Source organism: Thunnus thynnus, chromosome 14 (genome assembly GCF_963924715.1).
Source record: "Thunnus thynnus chromosome 14, fThuThy2.1, whole genome shotgun sequence".
Lineage (NCBI taxonomy): Eukaryota > Metazoa > Chordata > Actinopteri > Scombriformes > Scombridae > Thunnus > Thunnus thynnus.
Genome location: NC_089530.1, coordinates 13,616,811 through 13,639,635, shown reverse-complemented (window position 1 = coordinate 13,639,635; position 22,825 = coordinate 13,616,811). Strand labels below are relative to the sequence as shown.

The following is a 22,825-nucleotide window of genomic DNA, read 5'->3' as shown; positions in this document are numbered from 1 at the left end:
GAGGATTTTATCCATATTGACCATTATGGGCTGTACCCTCATCACTCTTCTGAAGATTTGGAAATTAAGATTTAAATGTGTAGTTATACTGTGGTTAGTGACCTTAAAAGCAACAACAAACAATGCAAGTTTGGAGCATTTTGAATTTATTATTTATTTTGAACTAGATGTACGAAAGGTAGAACACTGCTGAAAAGATTGTAGTGATCTGGTCATTGTGCATTTATCAGGTAGAAAAAGACTTCTGAGTTAAGGTTTATATCTTAAGCGATCTGCTTTGTGGTTGTATTAAATATTCAACTTCAGGTATATAATGACTGGTAGAGCAAACTTAAAGTCTGTGTTTAATGGCAAGAAACGACTTGACTTGACTTGTTAATAATCTCATACAATCAGTTTGTTGTAGATTCTAATGAAACATTACATAAATAAAAAAATACATTTCCAAAACACTGCAAAAAGATACTGCAAAAACTATTATATTAAAAATTCCTCTTGGTTTATGTGCAATATAAATGCTAACTAGCTATGAACTAGCATTCAGGATGAAATTCTTGAGTGAGAATGCAACAGAATGCAAAAAAATCGCTATCATTTACAATAACATTAAATATCATCCTCTGAATCTACACATAAATTAAACAAATGTACATACATTCTCTGCAAGAAAATGTTATCTTAACTGAAACATTTTATGTGGTATTTTACATTTGCATTCAACAGAAACATTTCCAGAGCAAATAACAATAAGGAGCCAATTGTTTAACCACCCATTTGTATGTTGTACCATAGTCTCTTTTTTACAATGACATAGGCAGCTATGATAGAAAACATAGTTAAACTGATGCTTCATAATATGAAAATCTTTCAAGAAATCTTCTCTTCTGTCTGGTTAGCTAGCTGTTACTCAGTGTAAATACTAATACCTATAGTTGTCTACACACACCCCAGTCTGAATTATTTTCAATATACACATTTGTCATTGTTAGTTTGACAGTCCATGATTCACAATTTTTTTTTTGCAATAATCCATTTGGTTCAAATCATTAAACACATAGACAAGCACAAAATGTGACTTGAAATATCATCATGAAGTGCTTTGGATCCCTTGAGAATTTTTACTTTTGGTTTTGGTGTAAGTCGCTGTTTATCTGAGAGTGACCATTCAAAGGGAACCTGAGAAGTCTGCCGGTCTGATCATCATTGTGGTGGACTTCAGTGAGTAGCCTGAGCCTTTCCAGTAGTACCATTTGATTCCATTGAAGCGATTTGAGTTTTGACCTTGTTGGTAATACATTCCATTTAAATTGGATGGACCGCAGGCATCAAACCACCAACCTAGAACATAAAAAGATATGTTATCAGTTTAAATGTAATTTCAGAGATAATGCATTTGAGTCTGTATACAACAGGGACGGTGATGTCTTGTATGTTGTATGGTATGTTTAAGGGATGGGTTAATGTGGTGGACTACACACAGTGCTTGTCTCTAGCTCTCTTGAAAGTATAGAGGGTTGGGATCTGAATGAGCAAATGAGCATTAAATTACATTTTTCAAGCTATAAACACAGTTATATGCTTCTGTCTGTTATATGCTTCTGTCTAACAAGTAGCATTACTAATGTTCCACTTGTGGCTCATTAATGTCAAGGCATCACTTGAGCAGCTAGTTGAAGTGTCAGTACACTCTTCTCTTTGGTGTCAAGGCAGGTATTTCAGTAACATCAACAGCAAAACTACTACTGCATACTGTAGAGATGGATTATCATTTCTCATGGATACTTTTTGTTCTAGGTCCTCAAGGCACTTTTTTAAGTTTTCATTGGTGTGTGCTGGGCAGAGACTGGCGGATAACTTGATGCACCGTCTAAGGCAGTAATAACTGAGCTGTCATACCTACGCCCTGGGAATAGCATGTGCATTTCTTAAACTGTTAAAATATAAAAAATGTTGATCTTTCCAGTTCAAAAAATAAATAATGATAGGGAGCTCATAGGATTTGTAAAACTATGGTCTCCAGTTTTAGGAACGTAGCTAAAGCTGCCATATAAAGTATACATTGAGTTACGTAACGGAGAATATGTGACAAGTTAGATAGACAGATATTTATTAGTCTTTTGTAAATTCATTGTGTTCCATACAGCAGTCGTCAGACAGACAACTGTGATACCAAACAGACAGCTACGATACCAAAAAACAAAACAACAGCACCAACAACATTCACATTAGAGCACCTTAGCATAATCACAGACCTATACACAACATATCACCAAAGTGCTCTACATATTATAAGGTGCAGCATCCCCACACTCAGAGGTTTAGTTATTTTTGTTTCACAGTTTTCTGTGCAGTACTGGTCGGCACGAATGATCTGCAAGCCTGGTTGATTCGGAGAGATGGCACCATATACCGTCTGCCTGATGCCAGTTGTATGTTCCATGATTATAGTGAATGATGCAGTGGCTAAAAACCACTCAATGTTAAGTTTTTGGGGATTGTTGCCTCCCAAATCCATTGCAATTACAGAATGCACAGCTTGGAGGGTATTATCCTCCTTAAACCATGACCACTTGCCAACAAAATAACATATGTAATCAAATTTTCATACATTTTCAAAGAGAAATTTCCATGATTGGACTCAAATCTTTTGAACATACTCAACCCACAAGAATAGAGACTAGTGCTGCATCCTGCTGCACAATATTATAAAACTGTCTTTCCAGCTCAGATAACCAAGTAGCCACGTAGCACTCTCTCTCTCAGACACGTACAGCGCCCCCCCCCATCCTCCTGTCAATGACACAGACATCTTTACTACTGTCTGTCTTTCCCTCTCTCACTCATACCTGCGACTTCTCCTCATCTCCTATATTTCTGTGCTGTTTTGGTCACAATTCATCTTTTCTTTTTGCAGCTGTCTCTCAGACCTGTAACGTTCAGCTTCACTGTAGCTCATGTAGTTAATTTCAAAAACTCTCTCTGTCGTCATCCTGCTGTTGATTTCGATTTTCAGATTCATGCAAAAATGTTCTCTCTAAGAAGCAATTTACCTATTTTATTTTATTGGTTACACAAATAACCCAAGCTCCAAACTCTTTAACTAAGCCTTCCTAGAGTTTAATTAATGGCACATTAATTTAGAACAGCAAACTAACACTGTCCTGGACTTCTAACACTGTTATACTGTCCTGGACTGCTGTTGCCCCCCTAATAATCAAACCATCACTAAGTATGTGTGTAAAGTCTTTCTTAAGTACTTAGTAACTAGGCTGCACCATTAAAACTTAAGAAATGTCTAATCCAGTAGTAATGAGCAAATTGGTTGCTAGGAAACATCTGTACCACCATCCAATAAGAAACAAGCATCTATATAAAAAGGAAGTCACTATAGCAACACAAACTGTAACATTACTTCCAAAAATAACAGTTTTAGGGGCCAAAAAATGAACTTAGCTGAAAAAGAACTTAGCCTCCAGTCCTTTATGAATGTAGGTAGAACTAGTTTGTGTGGTGCAACCAGTTTTAACTTAGTGATGTGGAAGTCTTCGCTTGGTAAACACTTGAAGCTAAATTTGAATTTACAATCAGTTGGTGCAACAGGCCCCAGTTACTAAAAGTTAATTCAACACCTACTAGTCTATCAGAATCAAGAATTTTTAGTGGGCCTCGTGTAGAGCCGGTGTTATACTTTCCACGTCTGTGAATATGCTAGGGTCCGCATGACGTAATTTTGTCATCAGAGGGTGTATACGTTGGCTCTGTGTGGACATCCACATACCTCCAATTTGTTGTGACTGCGTGTCCACCTCGCTACGATCAATAGATGCCGATCTACTGCGCGTGTGTGGAACGTGTCCCCCAAGCGGACTCCAGAAACTAGTATAAACGGAACTACCACACGTCCATGGTGTCTGCAGCTGTCCGTGTACAAGTCCGCTTGGAAGTATATTCAGGGCTTAACAGTTTAATTCAGTTCAGATATATTTATTTATTTATTTATTTATTAATATTAATTAATACAATTCAATACAACAACTGTGCAATAAAGTACTCCGTGTGAAGCTTATTTTTGGAATGGTATGAGAGTGGAGTTGATTCAACTCTGTGGTAAAAGTTTTAGTTAGTAGTTGGTGTTATATTGGACTTCTGTATTTTTAGATACTTCAAACATTTTTTCATCTAATCTATCAGTCTTTTTTTCATTCATGACAGGCAGCTGCATATTCTTAATGGCAGACTCTGCATTCCTCTTTACTGGATCAGTGCCACTAAGTCATGATTGTGCATAATATTCATATGGCAAGACCCTTGTGAGAGACCCCTCATGGGAAAAAAAGGGATAGGGTTAGGGTTTTCATGCTTTCATGCTCCCTTGGCAGACCCCAGTACAGAGGGAGACAAAATTCTGGCAGCTGAGTCACTTTGAAGGGAATGGAGGAGGACCTCTAAGCTGCAAGAGGAGAAAGGGAAAAGCTCTGTTCCCAGGCTATTAATGTCAGCCATTGTAGAGGCTGAATTCCCTAATGAGTTGATCAGTGATTAACTCTGAGCTAATTGTGCCCTTTGACCACAAAAGTGCGGGAGCCCTTAAAATGCCCTTGAAGATTTTTGGAGGAAGTGCCAAGAAATATTTGGGTGGGTGGGAATTTGTTCTGCAAAAAGTGCAGATTACAAATTGATGCCATTATTGTATTTTCCTGATAAGCACAATTGCAAAAAGCACAAGTCATTTACAAAAGAGTGTTTCTTACCCCCTGTTGTCAGTTGTGAACATTTGCAAACACATTTGTCGTTGTCTGCATCCTTTGTACTGAAATCACTTCCTGGCTGCCCAATGCTGCTTATTTTGCCTGCTGTTCCACTGAAGCCTTTAAGGTGTATCCTGTAGAATGGAAAAGGAAAAATGAAGGAAGGAGGAGGAGGAAGTCTGTAATTGCTGTTCCTCAAAAGGCAACTGACTTTTACAGTTCTTAGCTTTAGCTACACTGCTACTGGATACTTAAAGATTATTTTGGCATAGGTTTTACTATTTAATTTGTAATTTTAATTTGTATGAATTATTTGGAATTACTGAGCCAGCTCACTAAAGACCACGTTGGTCATATTCAAGTGGACTTGAGGCCTGAATGCAAGTATGTTGAATTGGAGCATTTCAAGGTCTGTTTGTCAAAGAAAATATCCATTCAACTCTTGAAATCAGCTTATGTATGGAAAAGAAAACACTTCTGAAGGTTGTGTTATTGCCAAGAGGTGCAGACTGAATGTTAGAAATCCAAGACATTTTATGTATTTCCTATTTTTCAAATGCTGGCCAGTTTTATTACATTTTCTTTGGCCTAATGCCAGTACACCATTATCAGGAAGTAAATAGTCCTATAAAGCAAAAACCTCCTTTCAGAGGAATTTCTATAGTATGTTTTACTTGTAGATAGTAGAAATAAGTCAGTATGTATGATTATAAACTAGTCTTTCCAATTGTATTTACTATAGATAAATATATGTATATAATATTAACTGTCAGTGAACCAATTGTAGAGAATTGACTTGATAATCAGACTGAATTGCAGATTGAATCATTAAACTTCATTATTCATTCTATTTTGATCGCTTAATTGACCCAGGTTTGTAGAGAATGTTGTGTGATACAACCAAAGCGCTTATGCTTTTACCTTTGGGAAGATGTTCATGCATGAAATTAGGTGTTATACACTACATGAGCATTCTTCTAAAGATGATGCTTCAGAGCTGTTTTTTATTTGTTTGGCAATGCATCTTGTTTTAAGGACTGTTGCTTTTGAATGTTGTCGCTAACATAGTTGTTAATTTATTCATTATTCTGAATAATAAATTATTCATATAATGATTGCAAGGCTTTGGGTTTTGAGGCTGTGCTTTAGTTATGCTTCTTGATCAGGTTTTTGGTATGTTTTCAGGATAGCAGACTTAAAAAGTGCTGTTTTATGAAAAAAGTGGTTATTATTGGCTGATGGGCTTGTCCTTAATAACATGAGCTACATGAGAAATTGAATTTTGGCTCAAAGCAGAAACTAAACAAAACATAATTGCAACCTAGTATCTGACACATTTATTACTAAGGGAAAATGTCTTTGATGTTGTCAATACAACCAACCTGTAATTCTGTGCTTCACCATCGAGAGAAAACTGGTCATATTGGGAAAATCCAGAGTTTCCTTCCCAGTCGTTCAGCTGGATCCTTAGTTTGTAAGATTGTTGATTTGTCAGTCTGGAGACAAATTCATTTCCCAACCAAAATTCACCTGAAGCTTCTCCAAACCCCTGCAAAGGCACACAAGAACATTTAAAGGTGACCCGTTATGCTCATTTCCAGCTTTATATTTTTATTCTGGGACTCCACTAGAGTAGCTTTGCATGATGCACAGTTCAAAAAACTCTTTATTTATCTTATACTGGCCCTTTATGCAGCCCCTCAGTTCAGCCTCCTTCTCTAACAGGCAGTCTTAGCTCCTGTCTCTTTAAGACCCCCCTCCCGATGAGCACACTCTATTCTGATTGGACAGCTTTTCGGAAGCCTGCTGAGGGGCAGCCGTATCGGAGTCGTGTTAAGTTACTGCTGATGAAAACCCAACATTTCCTGCTTTTGTTGTAGTTGTTGTAGATAACGGACTTTTATTGTGAATTTCTGAAGAATTTAAAGGAAATGAAACGTGTTCCTCATCGAATTAGCAGAGCTTCGTTAGTAAAAGTTAGTAAAACCTGGGCAACACAACAACATATTGAGATATTTGGAGCTATATGTTCAGTGGATCAGTTGGAAATAATGCAGGCAGGAATATTACAAGCTGAAACAGCCACAGTGATGATGGTGTTTGATGAAGAGGTGCAGACAACTAGCACACCTCCAGCAGGTGAACTACTTATTTGGATTTGTAATGGAAAAACACTCACATCGTGCCAGCTCAACTTGAGTCATGGCTTAGTGTGACTACTCCCAAAAAATGGAAAAATGCCATAATGTTAGTGGAATGGAGCAGTGAACTGGCACGCTGTACGTGGAGCAGATGACAACATATAAAGAAATCCATCATGAGCTGATGTCAGCTCGGGCTGAAAGAAGAAAAAACTGTTGGGAACTGAGCGTTCAGAGCAGTCTGAAGCCAGTGCTTTTTGCTCACAGGGATTACTTCTACATACGTTTACCTCATTATTTGACACTATGGCCACGTATAATATGAGCATCCAACATTGTAACATTATATATATGACTGAAAATAAGGAAAAGCATAACAGGTCTCCTTAAGCTAAACCTTGTTGAACCTCATCAATAGAGTTGTGTAGATTTTCTACTCACAAAACTATGTTCTGTACATGGCTTTGCTACATTGCAAGGTTATTTTCACTGGAACTAAAATATTGAATTACACAAAACAACATCCATCATTATATTTTCATGGGAAAGTATGTAAATTTCATCTGAACTTGCATTGTGGTATGAATAAAGAACAGCACATTAATGTTTTATGTTAAAATAATTACTCTGTAGGGACTTTACATTTTTTGGCAACAATGTGTTGTTGGGCCATAAATCTCCTACTTGGTGTAGACAGTGCTAGTCAATCATTTAATTTTGGAAATCATCTAGATCCCTTCCCCTCCACTATAATTGTAAGTTAATAAGCACTGTCTCATGTGCATTTACAAAAATGCTAAATATGCTGTGATCAGATCTGGTATCTAAAAAATGGCAAATAGCTAAAAAATGTTTTTTGGAAATGTTGACTTTGCTGGCAATATGTTTGTGAATAGCAGATGGTTATCATGTCTTGTGTTAATATTTGCATTTTCCTTCTTCTTTGCTCTGCTTGTATGTTAGAAATTGCCTCTAACAGTGCAGAATCACAAGCACTTAAAACGCTTTCAGTCGATGGCGAAAACCAAACCCATCTACTGCATTGTGCATTTGGCATGAAAACCGTATCCTAGGTTATATTTTTTTAAGGAAAGAATTTCTTCTTGATAGCTGTTTACCTTTTTATACTCTTGCCACGTACGGTGAAAGTCAACACGCCCGTCAAAGCGTTTTTGTAGTACTGTCCAGCCACCTCCCTCCGTCTCCATGTCACAGAAAGCCTTCAGACATAAAGAAAAAAGGGGTTACCCAATTAATAATTGACAATCAATGTTCTGTAAAGAATTCATGCTCATTTATAATTTGACAAAGGCATCTTATTTCAGTTTGGTTTAGATAACTGCAGTGAAGAGATACAGAACTGAAGTCCAAGTCTTACTTGCTGAAAAGTATCTAAGGAGATCACAGTTCTAGCTCAAGCATGCACATCATTAATGGAGGTCTGAGAACATTTTAATTTAACTGCCCCGCCCTCAAACACAATACTGGTAGTGTCTGAACACTTGATCCAGTGGTCTGGAGTGTTTATGCATTTACAAGGTTATGTAAGTGCGTGTATCATTGCATTATTTACCTTCTATACTAATGTGTGCACACATACATGCCGAGTGAACCTCTTCTATAGTACCACAGATTATTGCACTATTTTTTAAAGTTCTAGTTATAGCTGATTTTGAGGTTAAACCAGCTTGAAATGAATAAACAGAGTTACTTTACCTTAACCTCTAGCGTAGTGTTGGGTAATGTGAGAGTGTAGACTCCACTCTGGGTGTTTCCGGACTTGAAGACAGCAGCACAGTCCATGTATGTGGTGGGAGTATCCTGCATCATGGCAGTTGTGGTCTCTGCAGAAGAAATAAGTCTTGGTAATTTGGCAGCACAACTTTGTTCAGCATTCCTGTCCTCTTTTCATAATTTAACACTTTCCGACAAAAAAGGTTACATACATACGCCCCTTTTCACAGCAGACATTTTGATTTGTCACAGTAGGAAAATTGTAAATGTCTTTTTTTTTCTATTCAAGTGTCTCAACATTGTGACAGTGAGCCGGCATGCACAGGACCCTGAAACTGAAGCAGCTAAATAGAATTCAGCCTTCATTCATTTTATTATTTACACTTGTGCTTTACTTACATGTGACATGTCAAAATATTTTCAGTGAAAAGCCTTTTACTTCAGTGTGACTGTTTTGAAAGTGAGACGCAGGCCTTCTTTTGTGCTGTCCAATACAACAGCAGTATCATACCTTACAGCCTCGAAAAACACGCACATAGTCTTGGCCTACAGGTCAAGGTGTTTTAACAGTTTGAATATGATACTTAACCCTCCTGTTGACCTCAGGTCAAATTCAAATTCTTTCATCTAATTGCCTGAAAATCACATTGATGGTTCCATACCACACACTTTGCAAGTAAAAGTAATGATCACTACTTTCATTGAATTTTGGGTGTTTTATTAAAATTTATAGCACCCGTGCACTTTTGTCCTCCCGAGTCAAAATTGACCTGGGAGGACAAAAGTTGCATGGTCGACGGGAAGACAACAGGAGGGTTAAGAGTGCATACTTAGTCTGACTCTCTTTTGTAATTATATTGTAAAGGAGTTCCCATGGTCTATACTGTTGACTCACCTCGAGCTGTGCCGATAGAGAGGGTGTGAATGAGGTTGTTCACGGTGTCCAGCAGCTCCTGTTGCTGATGCTGCAGGACGGTGTTGTTAGAGGAGACTTTGAGCAGCTGCTGCTCCAGCTGGCCTATGATGGCTGTCTGCTTCTGTATTAGAGTCTGAAGCTGCTCCTTTTCTTCTCGAAGCGTCTTCAGCTCCACCTGCCTCTGTTCCTCCATCTCTTCCACCTTCTTCTCCAGGACGCTGAGTGAGAAGAAGGTGAGAAATTCAGAAATGGGCTTTGCCTTTGCTTTCTGCATAAGTCTACAACTGTGTTAGTGACCCTCAAAATTGGTTTTCTGATTTAAAAAAACACCTATGGAGTTTTTTTAATTAGTTTTTGGGTTGAAAATCAGTTGTGTTTTATAAAATGTCTTTTTTTAACGCACTATTGTTGCCATGTGATTGTGAGTCCTCACCTGTTTTTGTCATTCAACTTGTTTATTTCATTTGTTTGGACTATTAGTTGTTTTTCCAAATTGTTGGTTGACAAGGAATTCTCAAGAAGTTGTCGCTCAAGTCGAGTTGTATGACTAATTACCTAGAAATACAAGAACAAGGTAAAACAGTTAAATCAGGCTTTGTCCCGTAGATACAATTTTTAAATAGTCCACGATAATTTAAACGTTTGTACCCTTATCAAGTCATTTATTCACAACTTAAAACAGGATATGTTGTTATGTAACACTTATTTACTATAAACAGCAAAATAGTTAAGAACTATTTCATGCCATTGCGTCAGGCATTTCTCAATTTTGATGTTCAATATTATATATAGACTGGATATGAGTAAAAAGGCACAAGACAAACAAGATGATATACAAAAAAGAACAATAAAGAACAAAGTATTAAAAACAACATAACACTCTTAACATAATTTTTGCATATTGCAATTTTTCACAATAATTTGGATAATCTTTTCTGTATTCCATTAATGGATTAGGTTCAACACCAGCTCAGTTTACACCTCGAGCGGGCACAAACAGCAATTTGCAAAGCGGAAAAATGTGACAGGAAAGAACAACCAAATTCCAATAGAGCAGACATACCTGAACTAGGGAAACAAGAATCCATGTATTTTCACAGACAGACGTATTGAACTAAATTCTGGGGTTAGGGGACCTTGCCTCTAATTTCCCAGTTCGGAGGAACTGAACTCAGCAAAAAGCAGGTTGTTTACATGGATCATAGCTATGTGTCTCCAATGGAGCTGTTGATGTCTTTGAACAGACGGATGTCTGATTGTGACAAACTGATAGACCCTTTCTGTGGGAATACAAGTGTGCTAATAACAGGAAATGCTGTACAGTTGGCTCACATAAGGTCATTGACGTGTAGCCACAATAATAAACTGACGCAGTAATGCCTGTTTTTCCCTATTTTTTAAAACCCTGAGGCTAGACCATTTAATGCAGTGTATCATAGAGCACGCTCAGGCTTTCTTATGGAAAGAAAAAGGATATTAAACATACCAATACATTCAAGTCATTAAAAAACAACTGATAAACTCACATTTTGCTCAGAAATCTGTTTTTCATATACAGTATGTGTTTTAAACTTCTGTGTGTTTAAAAAACAGGCAATGCAGCCTCACCTGTGCCTCCACGTTAATCAGTTTCCTTGTTTGCTCTGCAGTTTGACTCAGTATGTTTGTTCCAATCTCAATCATTGTGGCTGTGTGGTTGTGCACAGCAGTCTGTTGGATTTGTACCATGTCCTGTTTCATGCTGTCCTGTATGTAGTTCTCCAGCTGCAGAACAGAATAAAGACAGTTATCAGCATCTTAAACCGATACGCTTTCAGTGGTTTTGTAGTGTCTGCACAATCCTGCTTTACATTCATACAGTATTTTACAGATTGACAGCTCAGAGCTGCTCACGACAATCTGCTGCTGTAATGTTGAACACAGAGCAGCTCTGTTTTTTTGCTGGAGTTTTAAAGGCCTCTCTCAAGACAAGCTTGAGAAGTCACTTGTTCTCTTTTCTGCTCAGATTTGCCCTGTTGGTTCAGGGACTGACATTCTTCTGAGTATTCAGTGTACAATGACTGGAATGCAGTTAACACCATTGTCATAGAGAGCGAACTGTCAATGAGACAGTTACACAATTTTACGATAGCTGACGCTCTCTATTATTACTACTGGGTGTGTAGCCATGCTTTACAGGAAAATAATTAAAGAAATAAGAAAGTCACAATGTATTATGTTCAAACTCAAGAACTTCTGTGGACAAATAGTTTTGCTATTTTGCTCCGTCTTTACACATTAGTTGGAATAGTTCATCCTCTCATAAGATGTGTAGAAGTCTCCCCAAAGTATCTTGACAGCAATCATTTCAAAAGTGTGTACTACCATCATACCATCATCATTTTAGTGTAATGTATTCTAAAATTGTGTGAGAATATGTATTTAATATGTATGTCTGTACATATTAAATACATATTATGTATTTATTTGGCAATAAAGTGATGTTGCTGTAGCAGAGTATAATGATGAAGCATCATTGTTCAATTATTTAAGCCAAAGCAATATAAGTCAAGACAAGTCGTCCCGTGACGACTTTTCAATTGTTTTTTATTATATCCTGTCAAATATTTTATAAGCTTCTTAAAATTTAAACATAAATCATTTAGTGTAGTGGTTGTTTGGTTCTTGAATATCAAAATATGTCATGTGTTCCTAGAAGGATAATGAAATAATAAATGAGTAAACTGACTCAAGATGATATAAAACATTTTGAGTTATGATGTAACCTCAAACTTTTCAACCAAAGGAATATTACAGTGGCTTGGAGAATAGATGCCTTCAGAGTGGGAAAAGGTCAATGTTTCATCTTTACCACATTTGTTCTTATGTACCTTACAGTATTGCCAGATTTAGACCAGGACCAATCATTAAGTTATTTCCTGCATGGTGTTCCTGAGTGGCAATCAGGTCACACGACTCGTAAACAGGATGGAAGTGTTGAGTGAGGAGTTACATCCTTCATGACAGTGTGACTTCTGTAGAGGTGGAAACCAGCGTCAGTCGAATATCTTTGTCGTTTACGGTAAGTTTGCATAATCACGTTGGCTATTTACTCGTCTGTCAGTAATGCGACCCCCAAATAGCCATTTTTATTATTGTTTTTCCCCCATGGCAAATACAACCAACAGCTGCAATTAGTGCTGATTTTGTTTGCCTTCCTTTCTTGTTCTTAGATACACACACACACACACACACACACACACAGACATGAGTGGTAGGTTGTACTTTGAAATGTTGGCAGGACGTCCCATTGACAGTCAATGATCTAATCAGTTGTTTACTCCGTCTGCCTCAGAGGCGTCAGTGAAGAATGACTATGTTCCTCCTTCACACAAAAGCATGACAACAGATTGTTTTCCTCAGTTGTTGACAGCTAGTGCAGAATAGATTTTTCAGAAATGAAGTGAGGATACTCTTATTATTTAATGGTTGTCTACTGTAAACTATGATCTATTTGGAACTTGTTGATCATAAGTAGGCTGCTTTCTAGACACCTAAAATTATTTATGTGACAGCACTGTGAAGTTATTTAAGCTCTCAAGTGACAGTCTGATTCCTCTAAATGAGTTGGCGATTACTTGTTCTCTCAATTTATTTGGACTAAATGTAAGCTCTGCCATCATTGTCCGCAATTAACTTTTTGACTCACCAGCCAAGGGGACTGGTGGATGAATAATCCACCCGCCAAGCATATTTTTTACCGGCCAAAATAATTAATTGCCTTTTTGTGACACATACACATTCGTTTCAGTACATTTCATTGAGATAATAAGGTATTGTGTTGAATACAAACTTAAAGGAGAGGCCAGACCAGAATTTGAAGCAAAATTATTTAATTATAATGAGTTTTACACGCGTAATTATAGTCATTGTGTATTGCATTCTGAGCACTTCCAAATGTGCTGGTCACACTATTCTTTCTGTGTGAACACTGTCAGACTGTCTTAAGCACTCCTACAGTTTTGTGGCACAGTTTAGACACACCTAAAGCACAAATATTGTGCACGTGTCTACACTGTATGGGCTGTATGTGCTGTATGTATACACTGGCTATGGGCCATCATGCCATTACATGACTATTTTGGTACAGACATTTACCCGCCAGTGTGGTGCATAGCCTTCCAAGATTTACTCGCCAAACGGAAAATCTACCCACATTTGGTGCCTGGCGGGTGTTAATTTTGGACCCTGTCTGCCATCCACCCATCCACTCCTGTAAAAGATTGACATATATCACCTTTTTATACCTACTTATTCCTGTTCAGGGTTGCTGGGAGCTGAAACTTGTCACATCATGGAGTGGGTACATTTTACCCAATTCATCTTCTAAATCTAAAGTAGAATTTCATCATTTGAATATTTCCTTACATAATTTTTGAGGGGAGCATTTATGCCTTTTGTTAGATAGTGGGCAGTGAAGAGGCAGACAGGAAACATGGGGAGAGAGAGATGGGTATGATGTGCAACAAGAGTCCCTGGCTGGAATCGAACCAGAGACGCTGTAGTTGTGTGCCACACGCTTTAACCATTCGGCTATTGGAATGCTCCCTCCCTTATATAATCTTAAATAACTTGAAGTTGCACCCAAGGTAGCAGGCTTATAGCTACCATAGTAGACCAACCAGTTTTTTTTGGTTTTTTAGTATTAAACTGCAGGAGAAATGTGGCTTTCTCATCTTCACACCTCCCTGTTTCAGCACCTCATTTCTTTACCACATTAAAAAGCTTTCCAGGCTCAGTGATAAAGGGTTGGTTTATGCTTGATCAGAACTACTTTGAGCAACGCATTGTCTGCCCGCAGCAGAAATCAAAAGTGTTTATAGTTGTTTCAAATGGCTACACTCAAAGGCTGGGCAAAGTCGGATGTTGGTCGGCGTACATGTTCAGACGGTCTTTGCCAGAAGACATTCATAGTGTTGCACTCAGTTATTCACATGAAAAATGACATAGTTGTGTCTAGAATGAAAAAAGATAGCCAGACAGAGAAGTTCAAACCCTGGCTTCTTTCATGCCTCCGCACAGCTGGCAAATCACTGCGTGAAGTGGGTTTGACCGTCCCATTGTTGCGTTTAGAAAGTTACAGAAATGTCCCTGCACAGCCCCCCTAATCCAACGTCAGAAAGGTAGAAAAAAGATGGAGTATACTGTCTCTTAAATAGTCTTTTTCACATAATTTTGCTGGTTCGCTAAATGTATTAATGGCCATAACACACTTTCCTACTGATAAAGACCTTTATCTTTCCCCTTTTTGTTCCAGAGCCATAGTAAGGTATAATATTTAATAGTGAGAACCTGTATTATACTTATTAGACATCATTTGTGTTGTTAAAATAGATTTCTACAACTCACTTCTGTTCTTTATGGCAAAGTATCAAAGTTAATATTTAGAGGCAACATTTGTGTTGTGAAACTTAACCATCTGTCTTAACACCTTAGCTGTGATTTCTTTCCCCATATTCATCTTCTCCTGTGCAAATGACAAACCAGAAGTCGCTAATGTACTGTATATGTGCATCTAAATGTTTGATAAACTGTCAATCAGCAATATGTCTTTGCAGGTAAGAGGAATAGAAAGTATAAATTGTCACTGTGTCAGATGGGTTGTTGGACTTTGTTCGCTTGCTTTGTAAACTGGCTTAAGATTTCTGGAAAGACACTTGAATGTGCCTGTGTGCGCGTAGTTACTGAGTAGCAGCGTCTCGTTCATGAAGAACATCAAAGAAGAGTGCCCTCTGAGCTCTCCCGTGGAACGGATCAGAGCTCGTTTTATGTTACGAGACGGGAACCGTGTGATCAAGCTGTGAGAAGTTCTCGTCTTGTCTGGCTCGTCTTGTATAGTTCTCATCATTAATCACACTCTGAAGAGGGAGAGGCGAGGGAGCCAGAAAAGAGGCCGTTCAGTTCTTTCACGCGCACAAGCAATGGCTCAACAAACTGAAAAGAGAAGTATGCATCCCTCGCGTGGACACCTGTGATGAGTCTTTGTCAGTCGCCCAACTCATTATGTCCTTTTTCAAAGAAGGAAAGTGTCTCACAGGCACTCAGCAATCTTTGTGTGTTTGTTTCAACATTGGCCGTGTGAAAATAGATCACATTAATTCAATTAGGCAACTAATTTGATAATCAATTAATTGTTTGAGTTCCTTTACAAGCAAAAATGCCAAACAATTCATGGTTTTAGGTTCTCAAATATGAATATTTGCTGCCTTTCCTCGTCTTACATTATAGCAAATTTAATCACTTTAGTTTTGGACTGTTGGTCAAACAAAACAGATGATGACATCCCTTTGGGCTCTAGGAAATTGTGATGGGCACTTTTTCAATGTTCTCTGGTGTTTCATAGACTAAGCGTTCTATTGATAATGAAAATAAGCGTTAGTTGCTGCCTTAATATATTCCCAACTAATCTGTTGGTCGAGGTAAAGGTGAAAGTGAAATATTATACTGTCAACAATGTGCATGGTTGTGTTACAGCTCTGACATAATTATCATTTTGGACAGAATCATTATTACAAACACCAGCCTTTAAACTGATGTAATGTTTTGTTTAGCAGATCACTTTTATCACTTTTATGGCAGTTTGCAGAGAGCTTGTGGTTGAAAATGAACTCATCACATGAAAATAGAAACAGCAGTTATCCTTGAATCTTTGCAAGTCAGAATAAAACAATAGTTTGTCTTTGTGGATGTTTGGTTTTCTTTATAACAGCTCTCCTGTTTGGTTCTGAATATTTGAAAGTAAGCATTAATGTCTCCTGTGACACCTGTGTAGGTGCTTTCTCAGTTCTTCAGAACATTTTGTTTCAAATATCTAAGTAGACTTTGTTTCTCTTTAACTCTGAAACTTTTACTTTCACAATGATGTAATAAAGAGGCTTCATGATATTACGGTCTGTTGTATCATGGGTGTGACGTGATGGACGGAAACAACTTTACCTTAAGTAGCCACTGTGTGTTGTTCTCCATGATGATCTCCAGCTGTTCCAGCCTCTGAGCCGACTCGTCGCTGTCTCCGGGTCCATCCTTTTGAACTGGATTATAGCTGCTCTGGGTTTGGCAGTTTTCCTGCTCTGGTAGCAAAAAGGTGTAGCTGCACGGGCCGTTTTGGATCTGATATTGTCTCTTGCCAACGATAGCGTCTGAATTCTTCTTATATCCTGTCCCCATACCAAGGCAGATACTTAAAACCAGCAAGTCCACATTCAACATTTTCATAGTGGAACTATTTACCAAAAAATAGAGTAAGTACAAAGATTTTCGAGTTTTCCTTAATCTTCTCTCAGGGGTTGGAGCAACAGCATCAACGGTCCTCTTGAGGTTCTGCAGATTCCTTTTATCAGCACTCAGTAGTGAAGAAGAGAAAAAGCCATCAGGAATTAGAGGTAGTGTGTCAATCCCGTAGGTTACCGGTGCCAGACTGCATGTGTTCGCCTTTCATCAAGCCCCCAGCCACTTGTTTGAGCTGCCCGTGGCCCCTCTGATTAGTTAACTGTGAGAAACCACTCCCCCTTCCCTGTGGCCAGTCGCTGTGAAGCGCAGTGAAGTGGAGATCCCTTTCAATACACACCAACATCACAGTGAGGCAGATGCACAAACTACACATCTTCCACTATATCCTCTACACTACCCACGTGTTTTCTTTCCCTAGTCAGGATGCAGCTGTCCACCTTCAGCACACTCTCTGTGGTAGCTGCCGTGTCCATCCATTGAAAAAATGTTTCAGGCGACAAACACCAGCATCTTTTAATGAGAGATTAAAAGGTTTCCTAGATGACATTCTTGGCACTTTTTGGAGTTTTCTATGACTTTCCTGCTTTATTTTATAAGTTGACAAATCTATATTAAAGACAAAATCCACTGATACTAAAATTCTACTTTCTATTCCCATGAGTTTCCCTATTTCCTGTGACTTCATTCATTTCTTTTTTTATATACCAAGTGGGTTTCACGGATTCACAAAGTTATTAAAAATATATCATTCCCAGATCTTCTTTCTCATGGTCCATAAAGTCTCATTTTCTGTTATTGGTACAAACTAAAGTTGCCACTTGATGACCTCTGACCACTTTTTTATTTGCATGTGCTGCAGGGTAGATTCATGCAATTATAAGATTAAATACTTTGTTAACTCCACTAGCTAACTTAACTTAAAATAGCATAAAAAAGTGATCTAACACAGATGAAGTATTTCATGGTTAAATTGAAGTGTCAATCTGTGCGAGTGAATCTGTTGTGAAGATGATCATTGATACAGATGTTTAAAAAAGTTTTCTAGACTCTTTAAAGGTCTTGTAAATTTTTAGTCTTGCCAGAAAGATAACCATCTACATGTGCTGATGTTGTTTAAGAGAGTATTCAGGGATCCTTTGAGGACAATATTTCTTGTGCTGCTGATATGTTTTTCTGTGGCTAAAAGAAAATTTCAGAAGAAGATGGTTTTGAAAATAAATCACCCTTGAGTTTCATTTACTAGAAAGTAAAGGGGTTGGCTCCACACAATTTAAAATGATACAGCCACATACAACTTTTAGCTGTAATAATGACTATCCTCCGAGACACAGATGAAAAGTTAGCGTTTCTTCTCTCTAATTGCCACATTATCCCAACATAAGTTTTTTTTCACAGGGTAAAGTCACCGTGGTGAACAGAGGGCAGGTGTGCGGTGCAGGAAGGGCACTGACACAGGAGGATGTTTTGTCCCATAATGCAGGAATGTGCCTCCATCACAGACACTCGGCTAAAACTTCACTAGCTTCACTCCTTACTTCCTCTAACAGTAAAGTCTTTAACAAACAGACTGACCTTGGTCCATCTGTAACAGTCTGCTGAACAGTTAGAGGCAGATTGAGCTTCATATTTAATACTAAATAGGCATTTTACCCTCGGCAAAACCAAATTATAGTGTCAACTGGACTGTATTTCATTTCTTGACAGGAAAGCCTTAGATTTGCCCTCTGCAGTTGTATAGAAATACCAAAACAGAATTGTAGGAAGTAGGCTGATGTAATACGTTACTGTATAAGGGAAATGCAACATATTTAAGGCCTATTACCACACAGGAAGGACTTGTCGTCATTCCAAAAACATTGACTTTTCAGGTGTTCAGGCTGAATCACTTGTCCAGTAGATTCATTGGCACCAGTTCTTGTATTCCAGTTTATTTATGGTTATTGGAGGGAAGGGACATGAACATAGATTTAAATAGATGTCACTTCCAGGTGCTGTTCATTCATTTATTCATTCATTCATTTAATCTACCATCCACTAAACGGGTTGGCTCATGCTGTGAGAAAACAATGTGACTGCTGCTGAACACACACTGTAATTTATTATACAGGGGTTACAAGATAAATTTATTAGTTAGTTTATATGTAGCACTATAAAAACTGAACTGTTTAGTGGCTGAAGAGATATAAATAGAACTTTCAGAGTGAGGAAGTGGGATTTCCCATGAAAAGAATAAATAAACAAATAAAGCTACTCATCCAAGTTGAAACTGATGAGTGGTTATCAGACGAAGCTTACAATGTCTGAGCCTGATAATCAGACTCGACTGTCATTTCATTTCACTTCATTTTAATTAACTGTTTGAATATATGAATATAAAAAAAATTAGGGCTTCAACTTGCAGCTAGTACACAGACAAATGTCTCCACAGCAGTTCAGTTGTTTCTAGCATACCGCTGTCTTAAAATACAGACAGAGATGTGAGCCTTACAATTGCAGCAGTACGCTAGATATGAAATCAAATTTACACAAATCCTAACGGCTGTTAAACTCACCACTGCAAGTAAATTTCCAATGTGACTGTTGGTTTAATGAAATTAAATGCTAGGGGGCGGGTTCTTGTTCATGCCTGCATGGTGATATTCACAAATGTTGTCACAAATCCTGTGTATAGTCTATAATCAGAGTAATGGACATTTAGAATCAAGCTTTGTCTGACCGCAGACAATATAGTGTATTTAATTTTAACTGTTTGAGGCCAAGTTTCCAGAGGCTTTAAATAATAATGTATTCTTAGTAGTGTAATGCTACTTTTTTCAATCAGAATTTTGTTTTGTTCTCGTTTGTATTGCCTTTATCAGTTGGACTTGTTCCTTGTTTTGAAAGTCTGTTTTCTCACATAATAGTATACATATAGTCCTCAATCATTCCCCTTAACGTGCACAATGTGGGTTAATGTTAACCTTGCCCCGTCTCTGAACCCTTTGACCAATCCCTGATTACTTGACGTAAAGTGAAACCTGTGTGAACATTTACAAAAGACTAAAAGCCTTAAAGCTTGTTTCCTGGCATTCAACTTAGAATAGAGCAGATTGTCCCCTTCAGTTTAGCAAATGACCCCTGCTGGATGCAGAGCAGGCCTGTAGTGAGAGCTTAGGGCTTCACTCACCAAACCCAAAAAGAAACTGTGCCTCAAAGAGCTTCACATGCTTTCACATAAAATTGCATTGTAGCTCACCTTTGTGTCACTGAGAGATAGTGAGGTTTGAGGTGTCTTAGTGAATGTTTCAGGAATCCATTAAAATACGACTTAAATAGCACTGAACGGTTTAAGTCTTTCTACAGTAAAATGTAAACTTGAGGTTTCATGTTCAGCAATGACTGTTCACTCATATTAACAAAGGTTTCCATTTAAATTAGCTTTTCTCTTGGTACATTTAGTCTTTCAGTGGTGAAGGAGTTCTGTTTTTCATATGTAATTTAGCCAAATTACCACCTTCAGGCCTGTTTCAGTATCAAATCACAGATTCAATATTTGTGGCCGTGATGAGTTACAAAGAACGATGCTTGGAGGTTAAAATGGATACAAACCTTCATTATGGTTGATATTTTTCGTGTTTTTAGCATTTGATGTGGCAGTTTGATTACATTTAGATTTAACTTCGACTTTAACTTTATTGTCCTCGAGGGGTGAATTTGTCTTGCAGACAGGTAAAACTTAGAACTTGCTACAAGAGCAGCGCTCATATAGATTTAACTTCAGACTTAATATTTCTGGAAACAGGCTTGAAAAGTAGTTTTTCAAATGTTTTTTAAAGGTGCATGTTGAGCTGTTGTCTGTTCTTCTGGTGGTTTTCTTTAGGCCAGAGACTGAACTGGGCTAGCTTGTGCTTCGCTGTACTTTTCTAAAAAGTGCTTCATTGTCATCTTTAACAGATCTGCCGTCTCCAGAGGCACTTGTCTGCTGGGGAGCACCAGCAGGACCTGTTCCAGGACCAGCCAGCCATGTTTGTGTCCCAGCACTCTCAGCCACCCACTCAGAGTCTGGTGGAGCTGATCCAGCTCTGTGGAGGGACGGTCTGCAAAACTGTGCGGCAGGCAGGGATCTGCATAGGGAAGTACAGCGGCAGGAGACCAGAGGGAAGCAGGATCCTGTCTGAGCAGTGGGTGCTTGGTAAGATATGTGCTGCTAATCTCTGTTAAATGTTACGTTCCTTCATCATGCCACTAACTGTTTCTCTCATTTCTTTGTGATTTTATTTCAGACAGTATTACACACCTGAAGCAGCTGTCATATGATAACTACGACTTGGAGTAAAAACTCCAGAATAGTTTCTGAGTATAGTTTTTTAAATTTTATGCTGGACTCTGTCTAGTCATATCCCCTCTGTTTCTACCATGTAGTGTTCCTGTTGTATCATCTTGCTTTGGAAATGAGTTCACAGATTGTACTTAAATCTTCTCAAATATTCTGTTTGTCTGTGGTTGCCGTGGGAACCCATAACTTCTCAGGACCCTTAAGATGATGTAAAAGGTGTAAGTTACTGTGAAACTGCATTGACTTTGAATGCATACTTCATGTCGATCCTTTATTCTTTACAGTTTTTTCATAAAGTAGCAACCACTACTGCATAACCTGTGTGTTTTTTTGTTTTTTGTTACAAGATGTGAGATTGAGCCTTTTAGCTTTTAGCAATGTGACTTTTAAAATACCTGTTGAGCCATTTCAACACTCTAATGGTGACAATGTATTGTGTCTTTTAATGTTTTGTGATGTCATTGTTAATAAATACTTTTATTAAAATTGTTGATTTTCTGATGTTTTTTTGTAATTTCTGTCAAATGAAGACTGGTTTAAGAATCAAAGAGGTCATTTATGATAATGGAACAATTAATTGAAAATTTCTGGCATTTTCACTATTGAGAAATATGATTGATCAGCAGTTAACAACAGTATTCATGCTGCAGACAACCTCTGGACCAAAAGGTATATACATATTTTTGTGTGATCTCGTCCCAATTTTTTAATTAAATTGGGACGAGATTAATCCAACTGTGTCTGAAATTTTGCACAATCGTTGGGTAATGAATGGACAATGTGGCACCCTCCTGAGTTTGATATTGAAAAGCATAAAACGTGGTGGCGAGACGCATCAATCTGTCAGACGTGTTGTCACAATCCACTCGGCAGTGTTTGAGATATCACCGCATGACAGATGACAAATGAACAAACTGATGCATCACAGCTTGTACTCACACTTGTCAGTCATGCTTAAGTATCAGACATGGAACATATCAAATACTACTCTAATGGAAACTTTAGATGTACTAAAATTTTACTTGAAATGTTAAGTTATGTCATATACGCTGCTGTTTACTTTTTCTGAAGAATTTAATATATGTGAGCTATATTGTATGATAGATTCATAAAGTATAACACACTGTTACAGTAAAATAAGGAACAGTATAAGGATTTACCAAAGAAATGGGTTCTTACTAGATCTTAGTTGTAACCTTTACCTGTGTTCTCCTCTTTGCACCCTACTTTTGGAGCCACTTCATCAGTCCAAGCCCAGTAAAATAAAGATTCGTATCACTTTTTTACTCTAAGTCAGCACAATATGACTGATAGCATGCAGGGCTACACCCTCTGTTATCTTCCCACCCACAGCATGAACATTACTAGATCATATATAACTGTGTCTTCTTGAATTCCTTTTCATAAAATTATATAAAATGTGAATTAATAGTGTAATATGAATCTTATTGGGGCTTTAATCACCCATATTTGTATTTTTGCATCTTTTAAGATCCCTTCCAGACATGTTTTGAGATGTATATAAAATACTCTTTGAATACTTTGAATAATAATGTGTGTCTGATATGGTTTTTTTCACAAAAACCTTCAATTATCTTGTTAAAATCCTTGAAATTACATCTCTTCTCCTTCATTACAAATCCAGAATCTATAAATATGCAAATATTTATTCATTTCAGGAGTTTAACAGCTAGACACAAGA

General features: G+C 37.8%; 2 protein-coding genes across 5 annotated transcripts in view; one reads left to right on the top strand and one right to left on the bottom strand.

Moving 5' to 3' along the window:
* mcph1 (microcephalin 1) overlaps positions 1-21,621 on the top strand; it is a 37,043-nt gene extending 15,422 nt beyond the window's left edge. For 2 of the 4 annotated variants that reach the window (XM_067609949.1, XM_067609950.1), the window contains exons 14-15: positions 20,742-20,979; positions 21,071-21,621. In XM_067609949.1, coding sequence (XP_067466050.1) covers positions 20,742-20,979; positions 21,071-21,123 — 291 coding nt within the window. In that variant the 3' untranslated portion in view covers positions 21,124-21,621. Of the gene's footprint in view, positions 1-12,416; positions 12,447-18,203; positions 19,033-20,741; positions 20,980-21,070 lie in introns of those variants that run through there. The other 2 variants (XM_067609951.1, XM_067609952.1) reach the window with 2 other exon arrangements.
* On the bottom strand, positions 332-18,180 carry angpt2a (angiopoietin 2a). The gene is made up of 9 exons (XM_067609953.1): positions 16,515-18,180; positions 11,148-11,303; positions 9,973-10,094; positions 9,519-9,757; positions 8,606-8,733; positions 8,008-8,109; positions 6,131-6,297; positions 4,752-4,882; positions 332-1,338 (listed from the first exon to the last, which is right to left on the bottom strand). The coding sequence occupies exons 1-9, from the start codon at positions 16,791-16,793 to the stop codon at positions 1,166-1,168; spliced, it is 1,497 nt and encodes a 498-aa protein (XP_067466054.1). The 5' UTR covers positions 16,794-18,180; the 3' UTR covers positions 332-1,165.
* Positions 21,622-22,825: the final 1,204 nt, after the last annotated feature.